Source organism: Cyprinus carpio, chromosome B10, assembly GCF_018340385.1.
Source record: "Cyprinus carpio isolate SPL01 chromosome B10, ASM1834038v1, whole genome shotgun sequence".
In the NCBI taxonomy this organism is placed as follows: Eukaryota; Metazoa; Chordata; class Actinopteri; order Cypriniformes; family Cyprinidae; genus Cyprinus; species Cyprinus carpio.
This window is the reverse complement of record NC_056606.1, coordinates 10,317,772-10,339,323: the sequence shown is the minus strand read 5'-3', so window position 1 is coordinate 10,339,323 and position 21,552 is coordinate 10,317,772. Positions and strand designations below refer to the sequence as shown.

At 43.0% G+C, this 21,552-nt stretch overlaps 2 protein-coding genes across 2 annotated transcripts; one reads left to right on the top strand and one right to left on the bottom strand.

The window, feature by feature from the left end:
• Nucleotides 1–12,212: 12,212 nt before the first annotated feature.
• Nucleotides 12,213–14,456, top strand: LOC109063134 (protein mono-ADP-ribosyltransferase PARP14-like). Its single transcript, XM_042731991.1, has 6 exons — nucleotides 12,213–12,693; nucleotides 12,810–12,959; nucleotides 13,076–13,138; nucleotides 13,243–13,425; nucleotides 13,579–13,770; nucleotides 13,873–14,456. Exons 1-6 carry the CDS (start codon nucleotides 12,585–12,587, stop codon nucleotides 14,454–14,456), a joined length of 1,281 nt encoding a protein of 426 aa, XP_042587925.1. The 5' UTR covers nucleotides 12,213–12,584.
• A 1,904-nt stretch (nucleotides 14,457–16,360) lies between these two features.
• Nucleotides 16,361–18,266, bottom strand: LOC109063106 (histamine H2 receptor-like). Its single transcript, XM_019080183.2, has 2 exons — nucleotides 17,435–18,266; nucleotides 16,361–17,230 (listed from the first exon to the last, which is right to left on the bottom strand). Exons 1-2 carry the CDS (start codon nucleotides 18,053–18,055, stop codon nucleotides 16,808–16,810), a joined length of 1,044 nt encoding a protein of 347 aa, XP_018935728.2. The 5' UTR covers nucleotides 18,056–18,266; the 3' UTR covers nucleotides 16,361–16,807.
• Nucleotides 18,267–21,552: the final 3,286 nt, after the last annotated feature.

Here is a 21,552-nt window from a genome sequence, read left to right as displayed (position 1 = left end):
TTTTGTGTATTTGGTGTCATGCAATGTGTTTATGTGGTTTAAGGTAAAAAACAAAACAAAACAAAACAAAAAAAACCTTATTTCCCACACACTGTACATTATTGTTCTTCCTCTATGCCCACCTTTCTAAAACGTGTCGATTTTTACAAAGCTCATCCTTCTAAAATGTGAGGTGTGCTCTGATTGGCCAGCTATCCAGTGTATTGTGATTGGCCGATTGCCTCAAGTGTGTGACAGAAATGTTAAGCCCCTTACCATACTGTGATGCCGTGTCCCGGCACGATGAGACAAAACCAATAAAACCCATTACAAATGAGGTATTTGTTGCATCCAGTGGGGACATAATTACTGATTATAATGACTTATACTGTCTTTTTACCATTGCATTGCATTGCAAATTGCGCTGTATAAACATAAAACCATGTCTGCATTTGTGATCGGAGAAACAACAAGCGCTACTGTACTGCTCAAAACTCGCGTTTGAATCATCAGTGGCAAATTTTTTAATTTGCCTCTGCTCACTCAAGCTGGCCGCGGCTCACTCTAGACCATGGCTCACTCTAGGCATCCGGCCTTTGCTCACTCAAGGCCGCGGTGTGTGACGCTGTTTCGTTGAGAAAGCGAAACTACTTTGTTTTTGCCTTCCAAAAGAAGACACGACTAGAAATCATGAAAACAACTCACTACAAACACCATAACAATATCCAACAAATATTAAAAACAACTCTCGACTTTGTCTCTCTGAATAGGCTACTAAGGTTTATGAGGAAGTGTCACTGGTGCACCCTCACAGATTACTTTTGAACACCAAGACCTGTTGGACAGGATTTCAGTAAGTCATTTGGAATGTTTCTTTAGAATGTTTTTGATTAAAAAAAGAAATAAATAATAATAAAAAAACTCTACCCTATCACCATCCCCTTTAGGTGATTAACTTCAAGTTTCTCTGTACAAATATAAAGGAGTTTTGGTTGGTACTGCATAAAAACAGGTAATTTGATTATAAAAAGATAAATGAATGTAACATTTTAATTAAAGTCATCTATTTTCTCATATTCTGTCTTTCATACTTATGTCATACAACCCACCAAACCTGTTACAACTCGTCACTCTTTGTACTTGACACTGATTTACACACATTAAGGATAAGTTGTAGATAATATATATATATATATATATATATATATATATATATATATATATATATATATATATATAATATATTTCCACTATCAAATCACTAAACTTTCAAATCAAATTAAATATAGTTTTTATATAACATTTAGATGCTATGCTGACAGCTGTTTTCTATACTTGATTATTACTGTACTTATTTTTATTTGAACAGAATCTTGCAGGTTATAGTCTTCTCTTAAAGTAAAAATGAAGGTTATTTTTAATCATATTCTCATGTTCAGATCAGTTTAGTAATGTGGTAAAGTTCCAGGGATTCCGGTGTTTTGAGACTTTCAGTTTCTGAGATTTTTAGATTTTGTGGGCGAGGCATACATGAATATCCATAAGTATCCCAGACATAAGGGAGTGCGTGTGGCCTGCAGCTGGGAATTTTGATTCAGGTTAGTTTAGCATGTTTCGCCTCAACCACTGATCTATGTTATAGATCACATGCCATAGCCTCTGTTGTTAATCAGTGTATCCGTGCTTGGGTGTCAACGTGATGCACCAGGAATCTTTATTTGTCAGAACAGGCCACTTTCTTCCAATCATCCATGGTCCAATCTCAATGATCTTTTGCCCATTCCATACATTACTGGCAATGGCAGGCAGTTAGCATGGGCATCAGCTATGCAGACCCATACGTAGAAGGCTAGAATGAGCTGTTTGGTGTGACACATGGCATGGTTACCACAATTGTAGCTATTAGTTATTTGTCGCACAGTGGCCCAGTATAGTCTCTGCTTCTCTCTGGCATCAGTGAGCTGCAGACGACACACGGCTGGATGACAGTTCATCATTTGGACATCCGTGCACCACTTTTAATACATACTCACTATAGCAGCATGTGAAAAACCCACAAGGCACACCATCTCCAAGATCGAAGTCCTGAGGCAGTGTGCCATCACAATTCATATTTTATTAAACTCCAATAAATCGACAGATTTTCCCGCTCTGACTTTGTTTTTTGTATTTACCGGTGTGTGTTTCCTGGAATTGCACCCACGACCTTTTGCGTCTTCCTTTCTACTGCAGTGCTTCTTGACCTGTCTTGTGCCACTCTTCTCCTATGAGTAGGTTCTAACTGTCTTTTGTCATTTGAGCTCTCCTCACGGCTTGTGAGCTGAGTCCTCTGCCCTTTAAAGCTTAGTCTAAAATCCATGTTTATGGTAAGTGCACACACTGAGCACTCTGTGCACCTTTCTAAAATCCATGTTTTTAGTAGGTGCGCACAATAGGCATTTGGCACACTTTTCTAAAATCCTTTATGGTAAGGATCCTTTATGGTTACAGTGCTAGCCTTGTTCCCTTTTCTTTGACTTGGCCCAGGTAAAGAACCCGGGGCCCAACTCTACTTAAGTATCCTTAGTGATACCGGTACGGTTGAGCTTGGTAGTGCTGTCCTCATTCCAGAGGGTTATCTATGAGCACACTACTCCCGACTGCTCTAAAGTGTCACTGTGAGCACGCTGCTCCCAAGTCAAGTGTTTATGCTCTCCTCGGTTTGTGAGTCCTCTGCACTTTAAAGCTTAGTCTAAAATCCATGTTTATGGTAAGTGCACACACTGAGCTCTCTGTGCACTTCTCTAAATTCCATGTTCATGGTAAGTGTGCATGCTTAGTCCTTTACGAACTTTTCTTAAAACATTTATGGTAAGGGTGACGTGATACTAGCCTTGTTCCCTTTCTCTGAGTTGGCTCAATCCCCGGTTCTCACCTTGGGCCCAACTCTGCTTATGTATTCTTTATGACACCTCTCTAGGCAGGGTGTTTGCTACCAAACTCCTGGAGTATCTTGTAGATCCTCTAGCAGCTTGTTTAAGAGCGGAAGGTAGCCCTCTGGCTGACAGGCTAAGATATGGGTTTATGTGACTACCTTGATACTTGGCCGTATTTGATTCTGATTCCAAGCCTTTAAGTTTTAATTTAAAGTTTTTTAATTTAAATTAAATTTGATTTTAATGCCTTGGGCTCAGGCTTCCTCGAGCCAGCACCTAACAGGTAAGTTTGTTGTGGCATACAGCTGAAGCCTTTTGACCGTAGGGGATAATGTCACTGACAGCCATTGAGGCATCCTAGGGGCAACTCCCTTGGCTTTGGTTGAGATGGTACATAGTGTTCGCCTTGCTGCTTGGCATGCACTCCCCTCAGCATGGCAATGTGGGTATACCATTCCCCATAGTGACCACTGGAAGACACATTTTGAAGTTCCCTTGGAAGGAACATCTCAGGTTATGTATGTAAACATGGTTCCCTGAGAAAGGAACAAGACACTCTCTTTTCACCATGCTTCAGATGTAAACTAAAGACGAAGAAGCAGATGACGTGTTCTCTCGGAGCACTTTTATACTGTTGTTGTGCCGGTAGTGACGTCATAGGCCGTCGCCAGCCAATGTTTTTGTTGTGTTTAGATGTACAGCTATGCTTCAGACACCGGTCACGCCAGAGGCGTTCTCCATAGTGACTGCTAGAGGATGCAGTTACTTGTTCCCTTCTGAGGGAGCCATGGTTAAATACGTAACCTGAGGCGTTCTTTCTGGTCCTCGAATCTGATTGGCTGAGAGGAGTGTGATATTCTAGTGATATCGAAACTCTAACTGTTTTACCATTTGTATCACTCTAACTATTTCTCACAGTGAGTGTCATGGCGGACGGCCAAATCCACTATAATTTTATAAATAATAATGTTTTTGTGTCACAGAATGTAGTTTTAAAGTCCTCATCAAAATTTACTTAGCGTACATTGGTAGTTCTTGAGGTGAACAATTAAACCGTGTTGAAAAATTAATCCACTGAAAAAAAAAATTGTTTGTATTGGTAATCTTTAATCAAAATCTGAACATTTGCTTCTACTCTAGAATAGCATTCCTTTTCAGATGACATCAGTTTGATGACTCTGGGCAGAACATCCTTAATCACGTCCCACTGACCATTAGGTTGCTATGAGTGAGAGACAGAGAGGAGGACCTGCTGTCTATTCAATATTCCATTTCACTTAGAAATATATCTTTACGCTGAAATAAAGCCGGCAGCATTTTCCGGTTCACATGGACTTTAAGAGTTTTTTTTTAGACTTCAGATATTCAGTTTGTTAATAAAGATAACGTCTATTTGAAACTGACATATGCTCCACAGAACGAACTGTTCTTCCTGGTGAATAAAGTGTCATAACTGAGTGTCCCATCATTCTAAAACTCCCCTTTCACTCAGCGTCTGTGAAGTGGAGCAGCACAACATCCCACCAGTCCTTGTTTATGACAATCATCCACAGATGACTGGTTTTGGGCACGGGAAGGGGCACTTTTACTGCTTTACAAAGTAAGCAGCATCCCACCAGTAAGCAGCTTTACAAAGTAAGCAGCACAGCAGAACAGTTGTGCTGGTAATACCTAATTAGAACCTGAAGCAAATACATATCAAGTGTGTCTTTTAAAACAGTATGCGACAACAGCGGGAAACTCTGTATATTCAAAAAAGTGAATCCGATCAGAAGCTTGTAACATATAAACTTGCATATCAACCCGATCACTTTGTTTAGTGGTCATGTAAACACTACGTTTGGATTCCTCAATTAGAATGAATTAATTCCGATGGAAGCAAAATTGTCCATGCAAACATTCCTAGTGATGACAACCAAAACAAAACACAATAACATACACTTCACCTACTTAACTTTCACAACAAGTGTTGTGACGAGCACTCCCAGAGGAATCAGCGTCGCCCTGGAAACCAAAGTAAAACACCTGCACGTCCTCGTCACCGGCTGATCGGTCACAGCTGCTCCCCATCAGCCAGCACGTTTAAAAGGAGCACATGTTTCACACAGAAGGGGCTTCTCGAACCGAATGCACCACTGGACTAATCCCCCTCTCCTTCTTCCACAGAAAGCAGCGAGTGACCGACAGCCCACACCCTTGGGAGCACGTCAGGACACCCACTTTCACCCTGAGTGGCACCGAAGAGCACGGAGAGCACACGGGAAGCACCAACCAGCGGAAAACGGATCAGGACACTTCACCAGGCACCCTTCACTTGTCAATAAACCCACCCTCCGGGGCATTTAATTCACGCACCTCTTGTCGAGTGTTTCTTCACCCCCGTGACAGTGGTGGAGAATGCGGGCATTACAGTGAGGAATCACCGACAAGATCACCGCCCCAACGCTTAATTTTTTTTCCCTTTCTTTTTTCCCCTTGTTTCTGTCACCAGCACCACGGAAGGCGGCACGCGCGGCCCCGCGATGGAGGACGTCTTACAACGCCTCGCTGAAGTAAGCATCCGCTAGCAGCAAATAGCGGAACACACCTCGCCACTCGCCTGGGCCGGACGGAGGATGAACTCGCCGCCGTCCGGGGGGCCGCGGCCCAGCGCGTTCCGCTACCTGAGCCTCGGGCACAAGCTACCCGTCTGCTACCGAAGATGACGGCCGAGGACGATGTTGAAGCCTTCCTTCAGGTCTTCGAAAACACCGCCCACCGAGAGGGATGGCCAGAGGACGAGTGGGCACGTGTGCTGGCACCCCTCTCACCGGTGAAGCGCAGAGGGCTTACTTCTCGCTCCCCCTGACAAGTGCCGACAGCTACCTCGAAGTTAAGCGAGAGATCCTGGCGAGGCTGGGTCTCTCTCCAGTGAGCGCCGCCCAGCAGTTCCACGAGTGGGAATACAAGCCCCGGGTGCCAGCCCATGCCCAGGCGGCCGAACTCAGCCGCATCGCCCAGCACTGGCTGTTGGACGGAAATCCCACCCCAACGCAGGTAGCGGAACGAGTGGTGGTCGATCGCCTCCTGCGCGCACTGCCTCGCGCCCACCGACAGGCCGTCGTTATGAGAAACCCACGTGACGTCCGGGAATTGGTGGAGGCGATCGAGCTGGCAGATGCTGTCCATCCCAGCGGGGCAGGGGACCGGCTGCCGCCATTCCCCCGGAGGGTGGTCCAGGAGCGACGCCCGCTCGAAGGCACCGCGCGACCAGTCAGCAGGCCGACGGTTCCCCCACCGCGAGACGAGCCCATGCCCAGTGCAGAACCACCGTCGCTTCCGCGAGCCTGGCTGGCAGGCTGCATCCTGCACCAACGGGTGCCAGCGGGAGCCCCCGAAGCAGAGGTGAAGGTTGATGGAAGACGGTTCCGGGCCCTATTGGACTCAGGCAGTGCGGTCACCCTCATCCAGTCGCGAATATGCGCCCCTCGAAGCGGACGGAAAAAACCTCCTACCGATAACCTGTGTGCACGGAGACACTCGCCAAGTACCGGCCCGTGAGATGGTTATTTCATCCCCCCAGGGCACCTGGCCGGTGGAGGTAGGCCTGGTGAAGGACCTGTCGGTGGCCGTACTGCTCGGAAGGGATTGGCCCGGCTTCGAGAAGCTGCTGGCCCCTCCGCCGCCACTCAGCCTGCCAGCCCCAAGGGGAAACCGTCGAAGGCCGAGGCGGCCGCCTGGACCCCCGCCGCCGACCGGCCCTGCTCGCCTCCGACAGTGGGAGAGAAGGTGAGGCCCCCCTCCCGGTCCACTAATCTGTTTTTATGATATCTACCAACAGGCCGCTGGAGGGGGCTCTTTCGCCAAGGAACAGCGGGAGGACGACCGACTCAAGCACTGTTGGAGCCAGGTGCGAGTCGTGGATGGAGAGGACGTGCTCCCCCGGCCCCACCCTCTCCCACATTTTGTTGTAGAGAATGGCCTGCTGTATTGTGTCGCCCAGCGTAGGGGGGAGGAGAAAAGATTACTAGTTGTGCCGCGGGCCAAGACCGAGACCATTCTAGAGCTGGCCCATTCCCACCCCATGGCAGGACACCTCGCGGCAGCCAATACCGCTCAACGCATCCGCGACCGCTTCCATTGGCCGGGCCTGGACGCCGAGGTAAAGCGGTTTTGCCAAGCCTGCCCGACCTGTCAGGCCACGTCGCCCAGGACTCCTCCCCCCAGCCCGCTCATCCCGCAGCCTATCATCGAGGTGCCCTTCGAGCGGATAGGAATGGACATAGTGGGGCCGTTGCCGAAGTCTGCCCGAGGGCACGAGCACATCCTGGTCATCGTCGACTATGCCACCCGGTACCCAGAAGCAGTCCCCCTGCGGAAGGCCACCGCGAAGTCCATCGCCCAGGAGCTGTTTCTGCTGGCCACGAGTCGGCCTCCCCTCGGAGATCCTGACTGACCAGGGAACCCCCTTCATGTCCCGGCTAATGGCTGACCTCTGCCGGCTGCTGCGGGTGAAGCAGTTGAGGACCACTGTTTATCACCCCCAAACTGATGGCCTCGTAGAGAGATTTAACCAAACCCTCAAGCAAATGCTCAGACGTGTGGCGCCGGAGGACAAGCGGGATTGGGACCTCATGATCCCCTACGTACTCTTTGGGATCCGCGAAGTTCCCCAGGCCTCAACTGGCTTCACCCCCCCTTCGAGCTCCTGTTCGGCCGACAACCCCGGGGCCTCTTGGACGTGGCCCGGGAAGCGTGGGAGCAGCAGCCGGCCCCGCATCATACCGTCATCGAACATGTCCGGCAAATGAGGGAACGGATCGACTGAGTGATGCCATTAGTCCGGGAACACCTCACCAGGGCCCAACAGGCGCAGCAACGTCATTACGACCAGGCAGCCCAACCACGGGAGTTCCAACCGGGAGACCGCGTCATGGTCCTGGTCCCCAGCTCCGCCTGCAAATTTCTGGCCTCCTGGAAGGGACCCTACTCGGTCGTGGAGAGTATTGGACCGGTCACCTACCGCCTGAGACAGCCGGGACGACGGCAGGCGGAGCAACTCTACCACATCAACCTCCTAAAGAAATGGGTGGGGACCCGGGACCAAGTAGCAGCCCTGAGTCTCACCGAGCCCGTGGTTGTGGATGTCAACCCCCACCTTTCGGCTGCCCAGAAGACGGAGCTGCAGCACCTGGTCAGTCAGTTCCAGGATGTGTTCTCCTCTCAGCCCGGGCAGACCAACGTGATACAACATCATATCCGGACGCCCCCAGGAGTCGTGGTTAGGCAACGGCCCTACCGAGTCCCGGAGGCTCGTCGGCAGACTCTTGAGGAAGAGGTCCAACAGATGCTGAAGTTGGGGGTAATAGAACCATCCCGGAGTCCGTGGTCCAGCCCCATTGTGATGGTCCCAAAGCCGGATGGCACCCTCCGCTTTTGTAACGACTTCCGCCGCCTGAACGAAGTCTCCGAATTCGACGGGTACCCCATGCCTCGGGTGGACGAACTGCTGGACCGGCTGGGAAGGGCCCGGTATATCAGCACCCTAGACCTCACCAAAGGTTATTGGCAGGTACCGCTCTCCGAGGCCGCCAAGCCGAAAAACCGCCTTCTCCACCCCCAGTGGCCACTGGCAGTACCGGACCCTTCCCTTCGGCCTACATGGGGCCCCCGCGACGTTCCAGCGGATGATGGACATCCTCCTGCGGCCTCACCAAGCTTACGCGGCCGCCTACCTGGATGACGTCGTGGTCCACTCCGAGGCATGGGACGAACATCTGGATCGTCTGCGGAGGGTGCTTTCGAAGCTCCGGCGGGCTGGACTTACCGCCAACCCCCGCAAATGCCACCTAGCCCTCTCTGAGGCCAAGTACCTGGGCTACCAAGTCGGCCGAGGACTCATCCGGCCGCAAGACAAGAAAGTTGAGGCCATCCACGCCGCACCAAGACCCGAGACAAAGACCCAGGTACGAGCCTTCTTGGGGTTGGCGGGGTACTACCGTTGTTTTATCCCCAACTTCTCCTCTTTAGCCGCCCCCCTGACAGACCTGACCAGGAAGGGGCAGCCGGAGAAAGTATGCTGGACCCCGTCGGCGGAAAGAAGCCTTCTCCCAGGTGAAAGCAGCACTCACGTCCTCGCCGGTACTCCGCGCCCCGGACTTTAGCTGCCCCTTCCTGCTGCAGACGGATGCTTCCGACACCGGACTAGGAGCGGTCCTCTCCCAAATCCAGGAAGGTGAGGAGCATCCGATCATCTATATCAGCAGGAAGCTGTCCCCCGCCGAGAGGAAGTACGTCGCCGTGGAGAAGGAAGCCCTGGCCATCAGGTGGGCAGTCCTGGAGCTCCGGTACTACCTCCTAGGCCGCAAGTTCACCCTGGTAACCGACCACGCGCCCCTACAGTGGATGGCCCGCGCCAAGGACACCAACGCCAGGGTGACTCGCTGGTTCCTAGCGCTCCAGGACTTCCACTTTGAAGTCCGCCATCGAGCTGGGGCTGCCAACGCGAACGCCGATGGCCTCTCCCGGATCTGGACAGCTTATGCAGGTCTGTCAGGGGTCATTCCCCACCCTCCCCTAATTTCACCCCTACTGTCTACATGTCTTCGCAGGACCAGAACGACGCTTGTGGGGGGGGGGGATGTGACGAGCACTCCCAGAGGAATCAGCATCGCCCTGGAAACCAAAGTAAAACACCTGCACGTCCTCGTCACTGGCTGATCGGTCACAGCTGCTCCCCATCAGCCAGCACGTTTAAAAGGAGCACATGTTTCACACAGAAGGGGTTCTCGAACCGAATGCACCACTGGACTAATCCCCCTCTCCTTCTTCCACAGAAAGCAGCGAGTGACCGACAGCCCACACCCTTGGGAGCACGTCAGGACACCCACTTTCACCCTGAGTGGCACCGAAGAGCACGGAGAGCACACGGGAAGCACCAACCAGCGGAAAACGGATCAGGACACTTCACCAGGCACCCTTCACTTGTCAATAAACCCACCCTCCGGGGCATTTAATTCATGCACCTCTTGTCGAGTGTTTCTTCACCCCGTGACAGTGGTTACACACAACCAGACTATATCAGGTCTATAGTTAACAAAGATGGTGAAATAATTGCTTTTGCTTGCTGGGCTCTGTCATAATACTTGGCTCCATTTATTTTTGATCAGTGCTTCACTACACAACATACAAACTTTTACTCCAAAAGTGTGCACATTATTTATTCATACATTTATCTCAGATTTCTTTAGATAGAATAGAACCATAATTTCTTAATGACTCGCAGAAGGGATTAAGCCATATTATGCTTTCGGTTTTAGTTAATTTGACAGATATTGTGCCAAAGCACAGTGGCCCAAAATGTTAAAATAAAAAGTTATTTTTAAATATTTAAAAACTACACTTTTTGCCCAAAGGACCTATAATTTCATATGGTCATGCAACAGCGATAATACTGAGACAGTTTTGCTATCGCCATATCACGATATTGATAATATTGTTGCATCCTTAATATATACATTAGCGATATATACCATATACACTCCCTGGCCACTTTATTAAGTACACCTTGCTGGTACTGGGTTAGACCCCCTTTTGCCTTCAGAACTGCCTTAATTCTTCGTGGCATAGATTCAGCAAGGTGTTGGAAACATTCCTCAGAGATTTTGGTCCATATAGACTTGATAGCATCACGCAGTTCCTGCAGATTTGTCGGCTGCACATCCATGATGCGAATCTCCCGTTCCACCACATCCCAAAGCTGCTCTATTGGATTGAGATCTGGTGACTGTGGAGGCCATTTGAGTAAAGTGAACTCACTGTCATGTTCAAGAAGCCAGTCTGAGATGATTTGAGCTTTGTGGCATGGTGCATTATCCTGCTGGAAGTAGCCATCAGAAGATGGGTACACTGTAGTCACAAAGGGATGGACATGGTCAGCAACAATACTCAGGTAGGCTGTGGTGTTTAAACAATGCTGAATTGGTACTAAGGGGCCCAAAGTGTGCCAAGAAAATACCCCCCACACCATTACACCATCACCACCAGCCTGAACCGTTGAGACAAGGCAGGATGGATCCATGCTTTCATGTTCTTTATGCCAAATTCTGACCCTATCATCTGAATGTTGCAGCAGAAATCAATACTCATCAGGCCAGGCAACGTTTTTCCAATCTTCTGTTGTCCATTTTTGGTGAGCCTGTGCGAATTGTAGCCTCCGTTTCCTGTTCTTAGCCGACAGGAGTGGCACCCGGTGTGGTCTTCTGCTGCTGTAGCCCATCTGCTTCAGGGTTCAACGTGTTGTGCATTCAAAGATGGTATTCTGCATACCTTGGTTGTAACGAGTGGTTATTTGAGTTACTGTTGCCTTTCTATCATCTCTAACCAGTCTGCCCATTCTCCTCAGACAACAAGGCATTTTCGTCCACACAACTGCCGCTACCACTGGATATTTTCTCTTTTTCGGACCATTCTCTGTAAACTCTAGAGATGGTTGTGCGTGAAAATCCCGGTAGATCAGCAGTTTTTGAAATACTCAGACCAGCCCGTCTGGCACAAACAACCATTCCACATTCAAAGTCACTTAAAATCCCTTTTCTTCCCCATTCTGATGCTCGGTTCGAACTTCAGCAAGTCATCTTCACCACATCTAGATGCCTAAATGCATTGAGTTGCTGCCATGTGATTGGCTGATTAGCAATTTGTGTTACCAAGCAATTGAACAGGTGTACCTAATAAAGTGGCCGGTGAGTGTGTGTATATATATATATATATATATATATATATATATATATATATATATATATATATTGTATAAAGTGGCAGAACAGTCTTTTTACTGAACTTATATGTGCATGTTCCTGACTCCGCCCACAAGTGATGTCACCAACTAATTCAAAATAAGAGTTCAGCAGGGATTTTATACACACACACACACAAACACACATACATACAGTATATATATATATATATATATATATATATATATATATATAGCTATATATATATATATATATATATATATATATATACACACCATAATTTAAAAATGATGCATTGTACTGAGGAGTGAGTTATGTCATTGTCTGGGAAACACATTCCAGGTCTGCTCATTCAGTGCCAATGAACACAAGCTAGAGCTATTAGGTTTGAGAATTATTTGGTGATTTGCACAAATCTTTTAAAGCTACACTGTCACTTTTGGTGATTGAAGCCTAGAAGCTTGTATGGGAACATTGCTTTGGTAATTACATGAGTTTGGGTCTGCTATACTGTGCAGATGAATCTGATAGCTTGAAGTGCACTGTTGAGGCCATGGTTACGGTTAAACATCTTGTCAGTGAGAAAGCCAGATTGCAACTTTTTTGGGGGGGGGCTAAAATTTCTGTCTGGTCTTGTTTTGACTAATTAATATTTTGTAAAATTTTAAACAGATTGAAAAAAAGAAACAAATCAGAAACCACAATTGAAGAAAATGTTCATGTCAAATCACATGCAGTGGCTGAATTCATAAAAGACAGAAAATCCCAAGACTGGCAGCATTTTACGAAGTCTGATGAGGTGAAAGTGAGTTTTGACCCAAAGAAACCCTGGATCAAACTGTCTGGAGAGCGTACATTTGTCCAGCCAGCTGTGACTTTCTTTAAAAGTTTGGAAGATGGTCTCTACACAGACACATTGATCATTAAAAAGGCAGGAGCAAAGAAGTACTTCATGGAGCAGGGTAAAATGAGGCTTTCATTGTTTGCGAGGGAAAATGGATTTGTGGCAGTGCTCCAGGAAGATGACATGCTGGAAGAGGAGAAGGATGATATATCTCAAGGTACACATGCCGACTACACAAAAATACAAATAATTAAAACTATAAGATGTTTTGGCAGTATTGAAAAAAAAAAAAAAAAAAAAAACTGAGATCTATCTTTGTTGCTTTATATTTAGAGTCAAAGAGTAGAGTCTCCAGTTCCTGTTTCAAGGTTTACACTATGCAAACAGGTCACCTGACTCTGAAAGTTTCATCAGGGGACATAACCAAAGAAAACACCGATGCAATTGTCAACTCCTCAAATAAGCAGTTTTCTTTAAAATCAGGTTAAACCAACTTCATATATTCATTTCAACTAATTTAAGTTAAATTGAGAATTATAATTATAATCATGCTTTTACTGAGACACTATTGCAACTGCCAATGTTTCTTTGCTATCTAGGGGTATCCAAGGCAATTTTAGATGGTGCTGGATTACAAGTAGAACAGGAATTATTAAAAATGGGTGTGTCAACCATTTGTCTAATTTACAAACTTTTAATGTTTTGTTACATATTTTAAAAGAGGTCTATTAAACCTTTGAACATTAGTGTGTGTATTTTTCCACAGCTAGAAAAGCAAATGATCAGGAAACAGAGATTGTGACCTCATCTGGCAATCTCCCATGTAAAGAAATCATACACATTGTTGGATCTAGTAGTCCAGCTGATATTCAGCAAAAAGTTTTGTCTGTTCTGATGCTATGTGAGAATCGGAAATTTTCCTCTGTTGCCTTCCCGGCTCTAGGCACAGGTGATGCTTTTTTATGATTAAACCAGCAGTGCATGTGTGTAGTTACCTGTTGTGCTTGTTGACATCTTGCTGTAATTAATATTTAATATAATTTAAATCCCTGTTTCAATGTGAGAAATTTAAATCACTACATTTTTTTAATTGATCCTTAAGGTCAAGGTGGAGCTAATCCAGCTGATGTTGCAGATGCAATGATCAGTGCAGTTGTTGAATTTTCAAGCAAAAAAACAGATCATGTCAAAAATGTGGAGTTCATTATATTCCAATCAAGTATGTTGGCTGACTTTCATCAAAGCATGCTAAAAAGTACCAAGTCAAAGAAAAGCTTGACTTGCAGGATTAAAGGTTAGTAAATAAAAAAAGAAAGGAATATGAAAAAATGTTATACTTGTGTCTGACTATATTATACTTTTAACCTTTTATTTATTTATTTATTTTGAACAAAAGGTGAAAACATTTTGTTTAAAGAAATTGAGCCTGCTGTGTTTCAGCTATGTAGTGAGACAACAGAGTGTTTGAGTAAGGCCAGTCCCATCATCAACGGCATGATTAACAAGGAGCAAATTAATAAAACAATCCGTGATCCAGCCATTGCTCATTTCACCAAAAAGGAATTGAAAATACTAAGGAAAATGGAAAAGGAACTCAAAGTAAATGTCATAATTGAGAAGAAAGAACAAGAATCCTACATTACATTGAAGGGCCTGACAGCATTTGTTTACACTGCAGAAAGTCGTATTCGGGACATTATCCGCAAAGTGGAAAGGATTGAAAACCGAAAAAGGGTGGCGATATTGACCAGCAGTACAGTTGAGTGGCAATATCGAAGTGGTCGCAAATTTAAGCCATTTGATCCTTTCACCAACTGCGATTTGGAAGAAGCCTTCAACCTCCAAACAACTTCTGTGCAAATCAAGATTAACAGTGAAGTGTATAATGCAGACATAGTTTACAAAAAGGCCACAAGAGGAGGAAAAAAAATCAAAAAGTTGAGAAATAAAATCACATGTGTTCAAGGTGTTTTGGTTTGACAGTATGCAATGAGTTAATAGGTCAATATCACCACAGGGTGCCTTTCAACCCTCACAATATTCAAAAAGTTGGGTTTTAATTTCCCATTCGATTTATGTCATGTCATAAATACTAGACACTCAAGTACTATAGAAACATATTAGCTGAGCTCCCACACATTTTTATTTTTATTTTTAGATAATTATGGGCCATTATTCGAAGCATAAACCATAAGATATGTCCACCCTGTCATGGAGATATATATTACTGTTTAATACGTTTTCATTGCAAAATTAAGAGGCAAATTATATTTTCTGAAAGGTATGATGTCCCTTTCCTAAACAGGGTTACTTGTTTGCTTTCAAGTTATAAATACATAAAAGATTTTATGTAAACCCTGTGTTTTTAAAGAAACTCATACAATTCACACATGTATTATTTCTTATTTGGAGAAAACTGAGATATTTGGATGCAGTTTTTTGTTTGCATGTTTTGCCCCCAGACATACTGTAGCTATTGAACGCACTGGATTATAGAGATATGATTGAATTATTATTTTAAATATTATTTTAAAATATCAAGACAACAGGGTGGATCAGTACATGACGGGGTGGACACATAAAGCAGAACACACAAAGCATGACAAAATATAACAATCAAGCATTTATTCAAAATAATAATAATAACAAAAAGTGACGTGACATACAGCCAAGTATGGTGACCCATACTCAGAATTTGTGCTCTGCATTTAACCCATCCAAAGTGCACACATACTGTGAACACACACCCAGAGCAGTGGGCAGCCATTTATGCTGTGGCACCTGGTGAGCAGTTGGGGGTTTGGTGCCTTGCTCAAGGGCTCCTCAGTCGTGGTATTGCCGGCCCGAGACTCGAACCCACAACCTTAGGGTTAGGAGTCAAACTCTCTAACCACTAGGCCATGACTTCCCCACAATAATAATAGTAATAACAATATAATAATAATAAATAATATAATTACAATCTTAATCACACTGACATACCCCCACCCCTCATTCATTTTATTTTTGTAGCAATATTAACTAAAAATGAATGCTATGTCCACCCTGTCATGTATCATGTATGTGTCATGAGTCTAAGTGGCCATGTTGCGCTTCAATTAACATATTAGCTTACAACAAACTGTGACTAGCAAAATAGTTAGTCTGGTTGTTGAAGAGAATTTGGTTTATTTAAATGTACATATTTTGAAAATACTGTATTCTAATCACTTCTAGCATATTTTATGCCGACATTGTGGACATGTTAAGCTTACGCAAAGCAAGTAAGCAAACTCAGACGAAGAAAATTTGTCAATTTGAAAAGTCACCAACTTACTCACCTCAGCCATGAGGTGAAATTCCCAGCACAGAAGAAACAAAAAAACCTGTCCTGATGTCACTAAAAGGGTATGGCCTTTTCTTAAAGGGCCGGATTCCCCAATAAGACAGGGTGGACAATCATTCAAGGGACATGGACAAACTCTTCTATTTTATTAAACAAACATATAGTTTTTATTACCAAATGATCAAAACACTCAAATTTAACAAAATATTAATAGGAGAACTATTTTTTTTTACATTTTATGATTTGACAGTATTCTACTAGTAGTGCATGGGACATAGCAAAATAACATGCATCCTCTGACACAAAACTAAAAAAAATCTAGAATATGTGTCTAAAGAGCCAAGTAATGCTTTTGTTATGAATATAAAAACGTAGACTAATATAACACACCCCATTCATTTTTATGCTAAGCTATCTTGGCAAATCAGTTATTTATGTACAGGACACCAAAAGGCACCCTACAGTGATATTGACCCTAATGTGATTTTGTTATTTTATCTCCTCAACAACCAGAATTTATGCATTGTTGGTTGGTTTAATATGGATTTTTTTTTTTTTTTTTTTTTTTTTTTTTTTAATAGGGCTGCACCAAATTAAATATTTTTATCTGATTTTAAAATGTACTTTTTTAAAATAGTCCAAACATGGCTTCTCCACTTTACCTTCTTTCTTTTTCCAAGAAATGTAATATGTAATAATAACCCTAAAGTGGTTTACAAATTCTTACAGTTTTCTTGTTATATGAAAAATGTACATTACCAGAGATCCTTTAAATGAGCAGCAACCATTTGATCATACTCTATAGATCACATTATTATAACAAGGACATTCTCAAACTGAAAGCTGATGGATTTACATTCTTACTTAGAATCTTCTTACATACTTTTCAGGCATCATATAAAACGACATAGCCATAGATTCAATAGGTTAATGAAATGGCATGTCCTGAACATTATCAGAAAAGTATTATGTATTTTTGACCCGTGATACATTTTGGCATTTTAAGTTACATTTGTATATTGTTGAGTCTGATATTGTTATTGAGTCCAGGTGAGTTTTTATTATTGGTGCAAAAGTTATGAATCTTTAAAAGGGGTGGACAAACAGTAGTTCCCCCTGATTGCACGCGTCTACAGCAGAGCAGCTGTCCACATGCCCGACGGAAATCCCGGTTTAAGGCTGGATAAAGAATAGGATTCAGAGCAGAGTTGAGGTATCCCAACCAAAGAACAACAGAGTGGGTTAGTTTGTTTGGATGGCTCTCTGCCCACATACCCATGCATGTGGAGTAGGTGAAATAGGGAAACCAACAAATGACAAAGGCACCCAGCAATGCGGCCAGGGTCACTGTGGCTTTGTGTTCCCGTGCAGTGGCAACTGTGTTTGCAGCCCGCGCAAAGGAAGGAGTGGATGCACGTATACGCCGCACCTAAAATTGAGACATGAAGAGAGAGTGAGAAAGGGAACGTTGCATCTTTTTTATTTTATTTTTTCTGAGGGAAAAGATAGTGGTTGTACAGATGAGATAATAATAAACCTTATTCTAAATATAATTAATTAATTAATTTATTTATTCGTTCATTTACCTACCTCGCAATCATTGTCATGTCATTGACTTAATGGAGAAACATACCTGTTCACGTGCAACACAGTATATACGATGGTACATTCCACACATGACCAGTAGAGGGAGGTAGAAGACTAGAAAGGCTTTCAGCAGGACATAATTATTATTCCATTCATAGCGGCAGGTCCTGCCTTCCTCTCCTTCATTCCACATGTCCCAGTCCAGGTTCTGTACTCTGAAGTCAGGTGTGTTCCAGCCTAGGTTAATAGACACAAAGGACACAGCCAGAGAGCACGTCCAGATCACAGTCAGAGTGATCCCCACCCGACGAGGTGTGACCCTCCTGGGATAGCAGAGAGGGTTAGAAATGGCAAGGTAACGATCAACACTAATGGCCAGTAGGGTGAGGATTGAAGCACTGCAAAGCATCACATCCAGAGAGATGTAGATATTGCAAAAAACACCCCCAAGGGGCCATCTCCCATTGCGTAATTCCAGCATGGCAGTTAGCGGAAGTACCAGCAAACCCAGAAGCAAATCTGTCACAGCCAGTGAGAGTATAAAACAGCTACTAATCTGGTGCAGACGCCGACTGGTGGCCACAGCCAAACAAACCAGCACATTTCCACAAATGGTCAGTGCGATGAAGGCCACCAGTACCACCCAGCGCAGGGCAGTGAACAACATTGTTAGCTTCTGAAACAGGAAAGTTTGGAGAATTTTGTTCTCGTAGTCAGAGTAATTTCCAGAGTAATTCAGTCAGGACTCCACGTGTCATCTGTTTTCTCAAACATTACATTGGGTGCTATAAAACTGCCATAATATTAACATCTGTGGCCATCAGCTCAAGTTCATTCCTACAAGAAAAGAACATCTGATAAGCAGTCACGTGGGTAAATAATTTAGAACCTTTAGGAAATATGAATTGTATAATATTTAAAATGTTACAATACTTACTATCTTAGTTTAAGATGCAAATACAACTGAATATAAACTGGAAAGAGCACTCATTTGCTTGAGATTATCCTCAAATTCCTCACTCTTTCTGCATAGTAACATTGACTCAACCAATGGCACAAGTTTGTGGTGAAGCTATGTTTTGACTAATCAATAGTAGACCGTAGCATTGTTTGGAAACCATTTTTGTAAACAATCATTCTTTTTTGACTAATTAGATGTTAGACATATTAATCAGAGGTTTTAGCAACCTAGGCTGATTTGAAAAAAAAAAAGGGGGGGGGGGGGTCTGAAATAACCACTAGAGACAATAAAAACCAACAACTTTTATTCCCTTTTACAGAAATTATGATTAAAGGGCAAATTATCAATTAATAAAGACTCATTTTCATGCAGGTTCTTGTACAAAACTGTTATGACCTCAGAACACTTTTAGCATAGTGCATGATTTGAAAAAAAATATATATATATATATTTAGGTTTAAAAATATATATATCTAGGCTTTTCTGGTGTAGTAAACTTGCTTAGTAGCTCACCTGGTATAGCATTGCAATTGCGGTGTGCTTGGGTATAAGTCGGAATAAAATAGCTCAAAACTTGTAGACACAAATTAAAAATTACATGGTTGCCTAAAAAATGTATTTCTATTTTTTGTTTACTCTTGTAATTAACATGAGTTTAGGGTAGTCTTAAGTGTAACTGTTACATTATTTTTAGTCATGATAGAGCATTACCTTATAGTGCCACACACCAGACATTTAATTTCCAAACTGCCGTGTTATTTACAACAATAAAACATAATAAAACATTGCCAGATTCATATGCACTTTTAACTCCACTCACTGGACATTTTACTTTGAAAGTGTTGCAAGCAATGTGTTATCATTTTGAAGAAATGTCGCCACAGGCACGTGTTTCCAATGAGTCTGGATTGCATTATTCTTTGCCATTCATAATGTGAAACTTATGTGTTAGCACAAAGAAATGTTAATGAATGCACTTGTCTGATATTCTGTGGCATTATGTCTTCTGGAAGGTCACCAAAAAAAAATTAATGCAAATCTGAATCTAAATTGAATGCAAATTTAATGCAAAACTTCGGCCCCTGTTTACTGCAAGGACAAAAAGGCCTGAGTTATACAAGATCTCAGAGAATAAGCCATCTCTTTCATTTGTAGCTTCTTTTTTCTTTTCTTTCTTGTTTGTTTTTAATATTATTTTTTAAATCAAGTCACAGCGGTGCTTGGATGTTGATTAATTTTTATTTTATTTTGCATTCAAAGCTGCATTAGTTGCCACTGATGAACACAGTTGAGATAAAATCACAGTAAGAGATGACAGTGGGTCGCATAGATACTTACAAAGAGAGAAAAGCACATTATCACTGTGTTATTGGTGTTCATGTAGATTTTACAGCAAGAAAGATGTTACATGTTACATGTTGTTACATGTAACATGTAACATTCTTGTTACATGTTTGCACAAGAAAGAAAGAAACAATAAACAGACCATACTATTTCATATTATTCTGATATTCATGTAAAAGCTCTGGGATGTTTGTGCCTTAGTACTTCCATCAAACCGAATTTATGTCTTCATGAGTAATGGTGAGATTAGAAAAAATGTAAATATTAGATCAAAAAAAATTATTCAAAATTACACAATTAATCTTAATTCTGATTGTTGCTGCTAGGGCAAAATTACACATTGAAGCTTTAAACTTACTAACAAATTTGCAAATTTAGCTTGCAAGGTAGCAATAGTTATTTATCATAGCAAAACTGAAGTTGAGTTGCAATATGGAGCTTGACAAGGCCAGTGTGAGTATAAATTCTGTAAAAAACTGTAAGAGAAACTTCTGTTTGAACCAGATTTTGTATATTTATTTTCGAGAGTGTGACAAAAAATCCATCAAATAATGTCAGAAATATCATCACATTCATTTAAACGGGAAGTTAATAGCACAACGCAGTTGAACAGGATGTGAGAAATGTATCAAACAAGCATTGCATGATCATGCAAACACAAAATATGGTTGTAGGAGAAGGAGAAATTTGTAATGGAAGGATGTCTTTTAGTCAAAGGTAGACAAATTGAATAAAAGTGTGACTAAAGATAAGGCAATATCAATTTGCACTGTGTAATTTCTTCTGTGTATATTTGATTTGGCATCTCCGTGTAGTTAAGACTGTAATCTCTCTCCCTCTTTTAACCACTCGTTTGTTACCACAGGAACATATTTACACAAGAACAAGCATTTTCATTTCACACGTTTATGGTAGAGGTCTGAAAAACGGCAGATTGCAAGGAATGCTCATAAACATAAATGCAGGTGAGAGACGGCTGATAGCAACGGCACAATTAAGGCACTTTGATTCAGCATTCTCTGTAGTGTAGAAACATGAGCTGAAATATGTTTCCATGACAAAATTCCAAGCAAGTTATATGCTTGTCTCTTGTCCTAATAGACCTGCTGAAAGACCTTTTACTTTCTTAAACATCATGAACATTGACTGGTCAGCTGGATCTATTACATTGTACAAGTCCTGCTTTCAACCTCTACTGAGAGATGATCACATGCACAGAAATGTGTGCTCATGCACTGCATATTCACTCGGTGAATCATGCTCAAATAAATAAATAGTCTAAAGGTATGAGGTTGATGACAATATTCTCCCCTCAATTAACAGTGAATCAAACACTTGGAGCTGCAATTAGCAGCAGAGAGCCTGCACTCCCTAGGCTGTCAATCTTGTCAGCCACCAAAATAACTAACAATCCGTCTATTAAACAAAGCTTAACTAAAAAATAAACATACAGGATATTCATTGCCTGAAGTGTGATCAAAAATTATAGCCATGATACTGCTGGACATTGTCTATAGGTGTGCGGTCTCAGTTGGCTGACGTGAAGCCTGAACAGACGATAATGATAACTAATCTATCTTTAAACAATGATGAAAACTAATAATTCTTTCTGCACACTGTACCACCTGGCCACCTTTGTCAGTGTTTAGCTTCTTTGCTTGGAATCCCAAATAAATGACCAGGTGGCAGTCTGCAGATTTTCCAAAATGTAGGACAAACACTAACATCTATATTTTATCACTTGCTTATATTAAACAGAACTGCTTGGGTTTGCTTATGCAACATGCTCATGCTCAAAAGTTTGGAGTTTGGACTATTTTCTTTCTTTTTTTTTTTTTTTTATAAATTCAAACAATTCG

Bases quoted from the DNA above. Each gene is read 5' to 3' on its own strand.
- LOC109063134 (XM_042731991.1), top strand. From the start codon at position 12,585: ATGGAGCAGGGTAAAATGAGGCTTTCATTGTTTGCGAGGGAAAATGGA. The intron at 12,960-13,075 runs GTTAAACCAACT...TTTGCTATCTAG, and splicing joins GCAGTTTTCTTTAAAATCAG to GGGTATCCAAGGCAATTTTA. The intron at 13,771-13,872 runs GTTAGTAAATAA...TTTGAACAAAAG, and splicing joins CTTGACTTGCAGGATTAAAG to GTGAAAACATTTTGTTTAAA.
- LOC109063106 (XM_019080183.2), bottom strand. From the start codon at position 18,055: ATGTTGTTCACTGCCCTGCGCTGGGTGGTACTGGTGGCCTTCATCGCA. The intron at 17,231-17,434 runs GTATGTTTCTCC...TCTCAATTTTAG, and splicing joins ACTGTGTTGCACGTGAACAG to GTGCGGCGTATACGTGCATC.